Below are 14350 nucleotides of genomic sequence, written 5' to 3'. Positions count from 1 at the left end.
CGCAGCATCTTTGCGTTCTAACCCTCACGGATGCAAGCCTGGGACACCTATGATTGGACAAGGAAAAGGCGGGTCCCTACGCTTCTGCCTCCGCTTCCGGTCTGAGAGCCCCGGCAATTGATTTGTGGTCTTATTCTAAGGTGGAGGGAGAAGCGAGCGCGGTCTCCCCCAGTTGCTACCCGCGCCCTGCCCTCCTCTCCCTCTCCTCGGGGGTTTGGCGGCTAGGTGGCGCGGGACGAAGTTCGGGCAGGGTCCTCGGCCCCTGCCATGGATGAAGGTGTTTCCCGCATCCGCCGGCGGGTGTCTGTCCGCAAAAGGGACCGTCCTAGCCTAGGGAGCGGTTCTGCCGCCCCCACCGCGGCCGAGCTCAAGCCGGGCGATGAGGAGGGGGAAGAGGAAGAGGAGATGATGGCTGGGAGCCGGCGGAGGAAAACCGTGGAGGTGCAACCGGTCGAGGTACAACCTTTTCAGCTCTCAAATTCCGAGTTCCTTGTCTCATTGCCCACTTTGGGGGAGATGATACAAATCCAGGTCTCCTACCGCGTATGCCCACTGAAAGAACACTTAAGACCAGCTCTAGAAGCCAGGGAACTAGACACTCCAAAATTTTGGTTGTTCCCTTCCTACATGCAAACAGTGGACCAATTGTCTACTAGCCTTCATTTGCTTACCTCGACTTTGTTATCGCTGTTAATTCTCACTTGTGAGGTATTGCTTTGCTCTCCTCATTTTTATATAGATCTCAAAGGTAGACCCCCGAGACATAGAAGTCGTACATGCAGCAAATAAGAGGCATGATTGCGACGCAAATCTAGATTTCCAAGTTACTGCTGCTCCTGCGGTACCAATAAAACCTATCATTTATCGCACACCCATTATGTACTGGGTACTTTGTTAAGCTCTTTACATTATCTAGATTTGACAACAGAAATCAGGCCCTGAGAGATCAAGAAACTGCACTTCTGACTCCAAATCCTGTTTTCTTAATCACTTCACTATATTGCTACCTCTAAATTTACATCTCTTCTGTTGAGTAGACCATCCCAAGTCAGTGTGCAGACCCTCCCTTCCAATTCCTAATTCCTAAGAACAGAATCTCCTTAAGAGTGTCCAGTCGTTTTGTTACAAGCCAGTTTCTGTAGATTGGAGTCTGGGAGGGGGAATGGTGCTGCAGTTACCTGAAACTTCTAGTGAGATGACATTCCAGTAGATGTCTATTGGTCTTGCTACCTTTTTAAGGATTTAACACTAGCTTAAGAATTAGGATCCCAGTATCACCATACCCTAGGAGTGCAGCTTGTGAAAATTACTTAAACACTCTGGCTTTCCTTTTCTTCATCTGTAAAATGGAGATGATAATATCCATTTCATAGGGTGATTTACATTTCGGTCTATGATCCATGTAATTATATACCTGGTATATATTTAGAGGTAGCAATATAGCTGAAACTTTTGCTCTTAGTGAAGCTAGAATTGACCATAACGCTTTTCGTTTTCTTTCCAGAATGACAGTGAAGAGGACATGTTTGGTGACTATGACAGCTTTGCTGAAAATTCTTTTTTAGCTCAAGTTGATGACCTGGAACAACAACATATGCAAGTTGCTGAACATAGGAAACATGCCTCAGACCTTAGCACTGAAGATCTTTGTTCAGAAAGCATCAAACACAACAAACTCAGCATTACTACTGTAGGCAACTTTACTGAATTAAAAACGGATGAGCACATAAAGAACCAGAGTAGGCATGAAGATGTCTCCATTGAACCTGATATTTTGTATGATGTACCTTCTTCACAGGTTTTATACTTTGAAAATTTGCAGAACTCTTCAGATGATTTGGGCGATCAGTCTACTAAAGAGAGGGATTGGAACGCATCCTCTCACAAGACTGTGAATGAGGAATTACCCCATAATAGCATAGAACAACACCAGCAAATTGATGATTCCTCTTCTAAAGTCAGAACTAGTTCAGAGGAAAATAGGAGAAAAAGTCTTAAAGAACATCTAAAAAGTGCCATGACTGGAAATGCCAAGGCCCAAACACCAATATTTTCTAGAACTAAACAGCTCAAAGAGACTCTCCTATCTGAAGAAATTAATGTTGCTAAGAAAACAATTGAGTCATCATCAGATGACCTTGGTCCTTTTTATTCATTACCCAGCAAAGTGAGAGACCTTTATGTTCAGTTCAAGGGAATTGAAAAATTATATGGTAAATGCTTTTTGCTGAAGTGAAAAAAATTTACCATTATTACCATATTACTAGTGCAAGTCAATAGAAAGCAGATGCTTCTGTGGTCCTATATCTCATCTTAAGACAAATAAAAATATCAGTCCTCTCAACCTTCCATCCCTAACCTGCTGCTACTGCACGTCTTTCCTTCCCTTCATGGTCACACTTCTCAAATCTACTATCCTTGCTGTCTCCCTTTCCTCACCTCAAGTAATTCCCAGCCCACTCTGGGTTCTATGCTCTCACTTAAGGTTTAATGACGAGGGTGTCTAAATCCAATTATACTTTTGGTTCTCACTTGCCTGACTTCTCAGTAGCTTACATGACACTGTTGTCCAGACCCTTGAAACACTTCTTGACTTCTTGACATTCCACGCTGGTTTTTTCATCTGACTGTCTAGCTGCTTCTCAGTTTTCTTAGCTGGTGTGTTTTCGGCTGGCTCTGTCTTCTGTACAAAAAGCTGAAGTTCCTTTGACTATTCATGGCCTGAGTGAAAGTGTCAATATTCGTAATACCATTGAGTAAGACTAAACATCTTTAAAGACAGCTGAAGTTAAGAGTTAAGTGCAAAGAGATAGTATTAATAACAATATATATTGTAATGTTTTTCAAAAATCCTGGGTCCTTGCCTATATTTCAGATATGTGTCATTTTAGACAAAGAAGGGACAGTTGCTGGCATCCTGAAAGATGAGCCTATCAACCAGTCACTTCATAAGTATTTCTGAGACTCCTATGTTAGTGCCGTATGAACCATATGAAACCATGGTTCTCATCTCAGGGAGAAGACAAATCAGGTGAAGAAGTAGAACTACAGGAAACAAAGTAACATAAGACTACAAGAGTCTAATAAATTCTAAATTGTGAGGTTTGCAGTTAAAGAGCTAAAGGTGTGTATTGCCCTTGAAGTAGGTGTTAACTTTCTTCCCTCTGCTTTTCTCCTAGTACCTTGTTCTTTATTTAATCTGCATCTCCTGCCAGACAGTACCTTGAGGACAGGGCTCTATCTAACTCATCTTTTTCTGATGTAACTAGCGCAGTGCCTAGTACACCCTGGTAGGTTCTCAATTGCTGGGGGTTATCGGCCTAGTTAGGAATTCTGGCCCTGTCACTGAAACACAGGTTTTGCACTCTGAGCCTTAGTTCCTGATCTCTTAAAAAGGAATAATAGTAACAATAATGGTTGTTTTGTAAGTTATGTTCTGCATCAAGGACATGCCAAGTTAGACTCTGGTAATGACTGTCCATAACTATTAGTAGCTTCTAAGTAAGAACTTCAGTAAATAACAGGTTTTTAAATCTCTTTTTACTTATAGATCTGGCTTGATGACATGACCAATTTAAAGCATAAATATGTATGCCACTTTTCATTGCACTAAAGCAGTGGTTCTCAAAGTGTAGTTCCTGGACCCCAAAGTCAGCATCACCTGGAAACTTGTTGAAATAGGCATTCTCAGGCTCCACCCTAGGCGTACTGAATCCACTTCTGATGTTGTGACCTGGCAATTGGTTTTAACAAGCCCTCCCGGGGATTCTGATGTGCTAAAAGTTTGAGAACCACTGAGCTTGAGAACCTCAACCTTATACTGTTATTTTTGCCTTTTTATTGTAGAATTGCATGCTTGATGTGTTTTATATAAATGTTCAGAATCAAGTTAATTTCATCCTTTTTTAATGTGTGAAGATAAGTGATATTACTAAATATTTGCTATTTTGGTCATTTTATACTTTAAAAATTTGAGTTGGATAAAATGCAGAAATGGTCAAGTTATATTTTCATACAAACAGCTTCATACAAGCAGCTTCATATATAATGGGTGATACCAGTCTGAAATATTTTTAATATGTATTAAATATTAAGCTTACGTATTTAAGTGTTTTTGAAATATTTTTAAAGTGGAAAAAAGTTATTTGCAAATATTTGGGAATCACCAAAATACAAGAAATTGAAGTCCCTTGGCTGTCATTCAGATGTAATTATTTTTAATACCTTTGTAACATATCCTCTTAGTCATTTTTTTAATTTAATTTTTTTGGAAAACATAATACATTCAAGTCCAACTTTTATATATTCTTTTCTAATATCTGTACATAATTGGGTTTATACAATCCAATACACATTCATGATCTTTTACTTAACTGTATATTGAGCATGTATAAATCAATCTACCACCTGTTTTCAAGCTGCAAAGAATGATATCATATAATTGTACAATAATTCATTCAACTTTTACCCCTTGATGGCTCTTTGTTATATATAAACACTGCTATGGATGATGCATCTATGCTATGGTGAACATCTTGCACATAATCTTTATATGTCCTTGCTTTTATTTCTATGGGTGTAGAGACCTAGAAGTAATACTGCTAGATGAAAGACAGTGTGCAGTTTTGTTTTCAATACTGTTAGTTTGCTTTCCAAAAGGATTATAGTATTTTATGCTCTCATCAACCACCACAAGAATGTCTGTTTGTCCCCAGTCAAGTCAGCTCTGGATTTTCCATGAGTGAGGCTTTTTTTTTTTTTTTTGGTAGTAGTAGTTACTTGTATTTTATTTGTGTATTTATTTTGCCAACCCATTAAGTAACAGTTGAGCATCTTTTCATGTATTTCTCCCTGCTGTGAAATGTCTTATCATATCTTTTGCCTGTTTTTCTAGTGATAAAATACTAGTGCACGTTTTGAAGACTTTTGATGATCCACATTGTCAGATTAGCCTACAGAGTAGTTACACTAGTTTTCACACTATGTTTTGGATCTGATGTGATCCTTTTCATGAATTCCACCTTTCTAAATTGTGGAAGTCCTAGATGTGCCAGTTAATAATCTTAGTCTTTTATATTTTAAAGATTTTATTTTTGGGGTGCCTGGGTGGCTCAGATGGTTAAGCGTCTGCCTTGAGCTCAGGTCATGATCTCAGGGTCTTGGGATCAAGCCCCACATTGGGCTTCTCCGCTCAGCGGGGAGTCTGCTTCTCCCTGCCCCTCACCCCTGGTTGTGCTCTCTCTCTCTCTCAAATAAATAAATAAAATCTTTTTAAAAAAATTAAGATTTTATTTTTAAGTCATCTCTACACCCAACGTGTAGAGCTCTTATAACACTGAGATCAATAGTCACATGCTCTATCGACTGAGCCAGCCAGGCACCCTAATCCTAGCCTTTTGTGGTTCAAATATTCTTACAGTTCAAAATGGTATTCAGACCAGAGTTCAGCTCCCCGTGAGAGCCAGTTGAATAGTCTTCCTTAGTGTGTATGAAACCTCATAGATTTTTTTTTTCTCCTCCTCCCATTTCTCTCTAGGATGTTGTTTGTGTGGATGAGAAAGGGAAGCTTACACAATCTCCTTGCAGAACAAAAGGAAAGGCTAAGAATTCACACAGATCTTTGTACTGTCCTTTAGTTCCTCTGATGTCTCAGATAATGTCCCAGGCACTGTTGGAACCTTAGACCTAAGTGTGCAGCTAGCAAAAAGGTGGCCCAGTTGCCCACTCCGCTGCCCAGGCCTGAAGAATTAAGACTCTCATTGGCTGTGTCCACTGTGCCCTGGGGATGTTTGACACTTAACATTGATGTATAATTACACTTGTCATTATGAGAAGATGGATATACAGAGTGGGATCTGATTTTTCCTTCTTAAGAAACTTTCTTGAGACTGAATTGCAGAAGGGGAGAAATAATGCTTTTTTTTTTAATTCCACAGAATGGCAACATACTTGCTTAACATTGAATTCTGTGCAAGAAAGAAAAAACTTAATATATTCCTTGCCAACAAGTGGTGGAAAAACCCTCGTGGCTGAGATTTTAATGCTGCAAGAACTGCTTTGCCGGCGAAGAGATGTTCTAATGATCCTACCATATGTGGCAATTGTCCAAGAAAAGGTGTGATTCTTTTTTTAACAAACAGTATTTGCTAACATTTTCACATTAAAATATAAAAACTAGCATAAATGTAACAACTTTTCATTGAGAAGAGGTAGAGAATATTTTTAGGATGTGCAAAAACAAGTGTAGGACCTACCAAAAATCTCTTCTAATACTAGTTACCTGTTGCAACAAGAATTTTATTTTTTTTTCTAAACTGGTGGATTAAATTCCATTTTAATATTGATATTTAATATATTGATATTCAGCCTGCCTTTTCAAGCAGAAAGTAACCAATTATTTTATCAAAGTAAGTGAATTATTCTGGGTTGTTTTTGTTTTTGTTTTGCATCAGAGGAGACAGTTGAAATTTATTTCCACATCAATTATGTAGTTTAAAAGTTACATTCATTTTGCAAAGAGCCACACACAATAATTATAACATTTCTTAGATATATGTCTTATTTCCACATCGATTATGTAGTTTACAAGTTACATCCATTTTGCAAAGAGCCATGCATTAATTATGACATTTCTTAGATATATATGTCTTATCTGTGACCTTGTTCTCATTCATTGGTATTATATACTATTTTAGATTTTTTAAAAATCAACATGAACACTTGGTAATTGAGTTCTTATTTATCTGATTTTTTTGTTTGTTTATTTTAACTAATATTCTAGATTTCAGGTTTGTCAAGTTTTGGTATAGAGCTGGGTTTCTTTGTTGAAGAATATGCTGGAAGCAAAGGAAAATTTCCTCCAATTAAAAGAAGGGAAAAAAAATCTCTATATATTGCCACTATTGAAAAAGGACATAGTCTGGTGAACTCCTTGATTGAAACTGGAAGGATTGGCAGTCTGGGTCTGGTTGTTGTAGATGAGGTTGGTAACTACTTTTATAATTTATCAACATTTTTATTATACTAACATTATTATGTGTATCTGCTTAGTACCTCTATGAAAATAAGTAATTTATTTTAATATATAGGCAATACAGATTAATACATTTCATGCTTGGTAATCTTAAATTCAGTTTTGTGTCAAGTGTTTTTTGAAGAGTGAATATATGTGTGTATATATTCCAAATTTTATAATGGTATTTATGAATTCTAGATATGTCAGGATGTTGCCCCAATCCTCATTAACCAAAATACCAGTGATATAATGCATATGTACTCTAGTTGCTATATCCAGAATGCTTAAGAGTTATAAAGCAAAGATTACTTCATTTCATATAAATACATGCGTGTTCTATATAGGCATTATATGCAAATTTACTTTTCTCCCTCCCTTCTTTTTTTAAATCTCAAAGTTGCACATGATTGGTGAAGGGAGCCGTGGGGCTATACTGGAAATGACCCTAGCAAAAATCCTCTACACTAGTGGTAAGTACTTTTTCAAATGTGGTCACCAACTGATTTATCCTCAGGAGGCCTATGAAAGACTTAATTCTCTCACTAGCTAGACTCTGTAGTCTTGAGTAAGACACTTAACCTTCCTGCCTTGTTTTTTATTTCTAAAGTAAACATAAATTTTAGTTGGAAAAATGGTTATGTGAGCAGAGTTGTGAATCAGAAGGAAGTTAACATTTAGACATCCCATATTATTATCCTCCACTTACTAGCTGTGAGTGCATAGGCATGTGACTCAACCTCTCTATTTCTTCATCTGTAAAATGGGGATAATAACAGTACCACCCTGAGGGGAATGGTTGGGAGGATTATATGAGTTAATGTAAAGCAGTCAGCAGTTGCCCAGCAAGTAGCACTCAGTAAGCATTTGTTGCTGCCGCCACCATCTCTATCGTCCTCATCATACCAATAAAGCAGTAAATGTAAGTAGTCACCTTAAGGAGCTATTTGCAACATCAGATAGTCTTTCAGCGTATGTGAAATATTTGTTCTAAATGTCTTCTTTCCTATTTATAGATACACTATTGCAATACTTATTAAGTTATATATTGCAATAGCTTATATATGGAAAAATTATTATAAAGGTCAAATATTAAGGATTATTTTTAAAATTTTGATAGCAATGGTATTTAGGCAGGTTGTAGCACTTTATAATCATACATTTAAAAAGTTCTTGAGTACCTACTTTGTGCCAGGCACTATTTTAAGTGCTAAGGATATAGCAGTGAATAACACACAAAAAAATAACTCTGCCTTCCTCAAACCTGTATTTTAGTGAACGTGAGTAGACAATAAGATAAACAAGAAAACATACAGTGTGTCAGATGGTGACAAATTCAATGGAAAAATATAAAGCAGAGGAAAAGAGGAGAATCGTCACCTACTTGTCAAATCCAGTGCACACTGACTGTCCTTGTCTTATTTTTCTTCAGCATTTGGTTGTTTATCATTTTTTTTTTCCTTTGAGTGCTAAAACACTCTCTCGGCTTCCATACTGTCTCTCTATGGGGGATCATGTGTTACCACTGAGAGATAGCATAGCGTAATGGCTGAGGGCAGACTTTGGAGCTTGATTAAAATCCTGACTCACTTTTAACTACATATGTGACCTTGAGCAAATTATATTAACTGCACCTCTGTTTCCTCATGCATCAAAAATAGATGATAGTGAAATGGGCAAAATTGGTGAGGGGGATTAAGAGGTACAAACTTACAGTTATAAAATAAGTCACAAGGTTGAAAAGTACAGCATAGGGAATATAGTCAATAATATTGTAATAATGTTGTATGATGACAGATGGTAGCTATACTTACTGTGGTGAATAGTGTATAATGTATAGAATTGTAAAATCACTGTGTTATACACTGAAACTAATATAACACTTCATGTCAGCCATCCTTCAGTAATAAAACATTTTTTAAAAAATGGATGATAGTAATAGATCCTGCCTGACTGAACTGCTTTCCTGTGGAAGGGCAGCCATTTCATACTGCCCAGGAAGACATGCAGCTTCATGAGTTTCACTCCACCTTTGTTTAAAAAGAAAAAAAAGTTGACAACCTGATAGCAAGATCCCATAAAGGGCTTTATTTGGCAAGAGTTCAGGACCTATTCAGCCCTGCATCCTACACCATACATCTGCCTATAGGCATACCTGTGGGACATGTCATAGCTCTTCATAACAGTGGTCCAGAGAGTCAGCAACAAGCGTATTTATACTCATTATTGTTGCTTAGAAGTCTTGATTAAGATCCGACTTTTTACCCAGTGTGAAATTCTGTAAAATTCCAAATAGTAACTTTCAGGACACCTGAAAGTTTTCAGTCTTTGATTCACAGAATAATACTCTGCTACTATCTTTGTATTTTTCTTACCTCCTCTCCACTCCCTCCTTTCCCAGATCACTCAGGAAGAATACAGAACACAAAAAGTTGCTAAATTACTATTATGTTATACTAAATAACATATTTTCCTCAATCCTTTGGATTTTTTTTTAGAAACAACTCAAATTATTGGCATGAGTGCAACACTGAACAATGTTGAAGACCTACAAGAGTTCCTTCAAGCAGAGTATTACACCAGTCAGTTTAGACCAGTATGTACCTAAGGTTTGCACTGTATGGATTTATATCTATCATCTTACTTAGAAAGAAAAGTAGCAAACATACTGTTTTAAAAAAGTCTATAGAGTAGTGAAGGGGCATAATTGCCCTGACCATGGCTATATGCTAGTAAGAGTTTGTGTATAGAGAATATAACCTTTGGGTTTAGGGATCTTGGCTCGGGTCACTACTGTATCTGTAGCACCTGCAATAATGCTTGGCCCATGGGCCTTCAATGAATATTTATTGAATGAAATTTTCCAGACCCATTCTATTTTTCCACTTCTTATTCTGTAAGATAAATTTTTTTTTTTACTTGGTCAAAAAAGAGAATCACCAAACTTTAATTTGAAATTTGATATTTTTACATTTTCACCAAAGAGGAGAATTTTCGAGAGATACTTGCTGAATAGTCGAATTAGACACTATTCTTTTAAAAATGCAATGAACTGTATTTATAAACATTTTTTGTCAGGCACCTGGGTGATTTAGTTGGTTGAGCGCCTGCCTTTAGCTCCGCCGCTTCGGGCTCCCTGCTCAGTGGGGAGTCTGCTTCTCCTTCTTCAGCTCTGCCCCTGCCCCCCTGCTCATGCACTCTCTCTCTTTCTCTCAAATAAATGGATAAAATCTTAAAAAAAAATTTTTTTTGTCTATAAATACTTAAATTAAAAATAATGTATTTATAATTAAAAATGATGACTGATAAGACAGAAAATTTTAGGTCTTGAGGAATAACACAAATAAGACAGAATGTGAACATTGACTTATACTTCTTGTGACAAATACAGAAGTGTCTGGTTTCCTTTTAGATAGTGGCTGTTCAAAAGTATTTCTTCAAGGATATTAATCTCTACTTTGATTGAAAGGGAAAAAGAGACTTAAAGAAATGGTAAAGAAAAAACTTTTACATTGAAGCATGTTTTACATACCTTAGAAAAACTACAGTTTTTGTATAGCTGTCCGTTTTTACACCATTTTACAAAATTTAAAACTCTGGAAAGAGGAATTTGTATATGGTATTAATTGCAAATGTCTTTCTAATTCAAGGTTGAATTAAAAGAATATTTGAAAATAAACAATGCAATATATGAGGTTGACTGCAAAGCTGAGAACGGCATGACTTTTTCACGTCTCCTTAATTGTCAGGTAACATTGATAACTCTTGAGTATGAAGTTCCCAGACTTGGTGCCCTGGGGCACCACAAAAGATTCACAGGGTACCATGGGATAGTTTAGATAATTTAAGAGAAACAGCTGGTGCTTGACATCTGTTGCATACCGTACAAACTGCTGGTTCAGTGTAGTTTCCAGTTTGGACATCAGATCACACTGTATTCCTTTCTATGATATCGTGTCTTAGTGAAGTTTTTGTTTGTTTTTTGCAGCTACTGTAAACAAATACCATGTGAAAATCAATGTGGGACGGAAAAAGAGTAGCCATGTCCAATTTGATTCTAAGATTTGAAAGACTATTGCAGTGCCCGGTTGTGCACACAGCCTGTTAGTGGGCTGTTACGTTTAAGAATGAGATAATACTTTCTTCATTCAACTGATGTGTATTATTTATTCAGATGGCTACTAAACTGTGAGGAAAAACATATTTAAGTTGTCTGTACCTAAATACCTAATAAACAAAGCTGTTAGGTATTTCTTTTGGCCCTGGAGCTCCATGAACCAAGAAAATCTACAGACCTCTCCCTTAAATGTTTATTCATTCAGCAATAAGCGCTAAACAAGAAGAAACTTTTGTGGGCTATGTAGTTCAGATACTGGGTATGAAGATGTTAATGTCTGCTGTGTTAATGTTCTGTAGCTTGTATAAAGGATATTAAAAGGGGGAGAAAGGGATTTTACAATATTTTTAGAATTCTATAAAGGTGTATTACTCTAAATCTGTATCTTAGTTTTCAGTAAAGCTGAAGCAAGTGAGATTTTTAAATAATTTTATATTTTTCTCTATGTTGGGTTCCTTGTGTCTGCTTGATGAATACATTTTTTATTTCTGAAAATTTATCCTGTAGTATGATTGAATCTGTTTTTGAAAACTATTAGTAATAGTAAAAGTATATCTAGTTTATGTGGTCCTTTGTTATTAGGACCAATCTGTGTTTGTCTCTGTGGACTTCTTTGCTTTGCTCTGGTAGAGATGAACATGCAGTGGGGTTATTAATAACATTTACTGTTTTCACTTCTTTAATTTAAAACCAAATATACCTAACAAAACCCTTATAACCTAAAAGTGGGACTAAACATTTTGATGTTTCATCTGGGTTGCATCTTTTCTTTTAAATGATCAGATTTATTAAATGAGAAGTTCAAAATTACGGATGGTTTACTTACCTTTCAAAGCACTGTGGTAAAATGACAGGTTTTCATGGTTACTAACTACCTTGTTCCTACATCTTGTTGTACAGTATTCTGATACTCTGAAAAAGATGGATCCTGATCACTTGGTGGCATTGGTGACAGAAGTTATTCCCAATTATTCCTGCTTAGTTTTTTGTCCCACTAAGAAGAACTGTGAAAACGTAGCAGAAATGATATGCAAATTTTTAAGCAAGTATGTTAATCTTTAAAAAATATTCTGTTTTATTTTATCATGGTTTACATGCTGTGTATTCTGTTTATTCAGCAAGCACTTATTATTTCTTGTAGAACATTATATTAAGTTGCTATACTAGATTCTAAGGGCCCTAACCTTGAAGAAAGTTTAACTGTGAAATTCATATATGTGAAATAGCCAAAGAAAAATTCTAAGACTACATGTAAGTAAGAGAATGCTGACTAATATAATGGCTTAGATCAATGATTCTCAACCTTGACTGCAAATGAATCCTCTCAAGGGCTTTTAAAAATCCCAGTGCCCAGGTTACATCGCAGACAAATCAGAATCTCTGGGGGTGGGACCCAGGCATCGTTATTTTGTAGAACTTTCCAGGCAGGTTCAACATGCAGCCGAGGTCAGCCACTGGCTAGGAGTCAGAGGACCAGTCACTAATCACTGTGGATATGAATCATATCTTTATTTTTTTTAAAGATTTGATTTATTTATTTGAGAGAGACAGAGGCAGAGAGAGAGAGAGAGAGCACTCGAGAGGGGGTGGGGGGGCTAAAGGAGAGGGAGAAGCAGACTCCCTGCTGAACAGGGAGTCTGACTCAGGGCTCAATCCCAAGACCTTGAGACCATGACCTGAGGCAGACACTTAACCGACTGAGCCACCCAGGTGCCACATGAATCATATTTTTAGTTTAACCTTCTCTTTTTTTTTTTTTTTTAAAGATTTTATTTATTTATTTGAGAGAGAGAATGAGAGAGAGCACATGAGACGGGGGAGGGTCAGAGGGAGAAGCAGGCTCCTTGCTGAGCAGGGAGCCCGATGCGGGACTCGATCCCGGGACTCCAGGATCATGACCTGAGCCGAAGGCAGTCGCTTAACCAACTGAGCCACCCAGGCGCCCCTAACCTTCTCTTTAATTAAATACTGTTGCCTTTGTTTTCTTAGTAAACTTCACACTTAAGTTGTGTGGACATTTGAATTAAATTTGTTAAGTAATTAAGAAATTTATTAGTTTGTAATTTGATAGTATTTTTAATATTGGCTCTGTTATACTCATAGAGGTAAGTATAAAGTGATCTTGAATATGAAGAGTTCAGTTTTTTTATGTACCTTTGTCCCATATGTAGTTTTATCGGATTTTTCAGACTTCTTTTTGGCCCCTTAACCAGTGCTATATCACCATAGACCATTATTACCCTGAATTCTAATCTAGTCAGCTCCCACCTCCCCTTCCAGTCCTACTGTCATGGATTGGTTTAATAGAATTAAATTTATTGACCAGCCCAAAGATCTAGATGTTTGGGATAGAGTCAAGGAGTTTTCCATTTCGGTAACTAATAGTCTGCCTTTACACTGATGATGTTGATTATAAAAATCTAAGGAAATTAAATTATCATTGAGGTAGTCTCAGTAAATCATTTGTTTTAATAGTATAATTTAAGGGAATTTTAGCACTGGCTAAGTATAATGTGGAAATTTAGAGACTAACATTTGACTGGAAGACATGCAATTTATTAGTTATACCCTTGACTTATTTTGCTTGTTGATGATAATAGTTTATTTGGATCATAAATGTTGATGTTTAACATTGAGGCACTTAAAAATTTGGTTTCCAGAACACTTAGTTAATGAATTGGAATGGATATTTACTTTTTTTTTTAAGATTTATTTATTTATCAGAGAGTGCACCCAAGCCGGGGGAGGGGCAGAGGGAAAGAATCTCAACCCAACACCCCGCTGAGTGCAGAGCCCTACACAGGGCTCAGTTTCATGACCCTGAGATCATGACCTGAGCCTAAATCAGGAGTCAGATGCTCAACAGACTGAGCCACACAGGCACCCCAGTACTTGATACTTTCTCAAAGAAATAGGACTTAACTTTCTCTGAAGGAAAATTTCCTCTAAAATATATTTTGCATATTACTTGCTGCTTTCATAAGCTGAATATTCCGTGTATAGTTTAGCATCCTTTTTTGCGGCTATTGATTAAGAAACGGTGAACATTCTCCAGAATAGATCACATCCTAGGTCACAAATCAGGTCTCAACCGGTACCAAAAGATTGGGATCATTCCCTGCATATTTTCAGACCACAATGCTTTGAAACTAGAACTCAATCACAAGAGGAAAGTCAGAAAGAACTCAAATACATGGAGGCTAAAGAGCATTCTACTAAAG

At 36.9% G+C, this 14350-nt stretch overlaps 2 protein-coding genes across 8 annotated transcripts in view; both read left to right on the top strand.

Moving 5' to 3' along the window:
* Positions 1-20: 20 nt before the first annotated feature.
* Positions 21-3028, top strand: LOC144378754 (helicase POLQ-like). Its single transcript, XM_078068874.1, has 3 exons — positions 21-456; positions 1505-2213; positions 2876-3028. Exons 1-3 carry the CDS (start codon positions 268-270, stop codon positions 2926-2928), a joined length of 951 nt encoding a protein of 316 aa, XP_077925000.1. The 5' UTR covers positions 21-267; the 3' UTR covers positions 2929-3028.
* HELQ (helicase, POLQ like) overlaps positions 2081-14350 on the top strand; it is a 49169-nt gene continuing 36899 nt past the window's right edge. For 4 of the 7 annotated variants that reach the window (XM_036121303.2, XM_078068869.1, XM_078068870.1 and 1 more), the window contains exons 1-5: positions 6850-6982; positions 7413-7485; positions 9511-9608; positions 10663-10761; positions 12030-12175. In XM_036121303.2, the coding sequence (XP_035977196.2) occupies positions 7419-7485; positions 9511-9608; positions 10663-10761; positions 12030-12175 (410 nt within the window). In that variant the 5' untranslated portion in view covers positions 6850-6982; positions 7413-7418. Of the gene's footprint in view, positions 2214-5936; positions 6116-6781; positions 6983-7412; positions 7486-9510; positions 9622-10662; positions 10762-12029; positions 12176-14350 lie in introns of those variants that run through there. The other 3 variants (XM_078068868.1, XM_078068871.1, XM_078068873.1) reach the window with 3 other exon arrangements.

Source organism: Halichoerus grypus, chromosome 3 (assembly GCF_964656455.1).
Source record: "Halichoerus grypus chromosome 3, mHalGry1.hap1.1, whole genome shotgun sequence".
Taxonomy (NCBI): Eukaryota; Metazoa; Chordata; class Mammalia; order Carnivora; family Phocidae; genus Halichoerus; species Halichoerus grypus.
The sequence above is the reverse complement of the archived record's forward strand: the minus strand, read 5'-3'. Positions and strand labels throughout refer to the sequence as shown.

Excerpts from the sequence above, each read along its gene's own strand:
- LOC144378754 (XM_078068874.1), top strand. The coding sequence starts at position 268 with ATGGATGAAGGTGTTTCCCGCATCCGCCGGCGGGTGTCTGTCCGCAAA. Across the intron at positions 457-1,504 it reads TGGAGGTGCAACCGGTCGAG|AATGACAGTGAAGAGGACAT; the intron begins GTACAACCTTTT and ends TTTTCTTTCCAG. Across the intron at positions 2,214-2,875 it reads GGGAATTGAAAAATTATATG|ATATGTGTCATTTTAGACAA; the intron begins GTAAATGCTTTT and ends CCTATATTTCAG.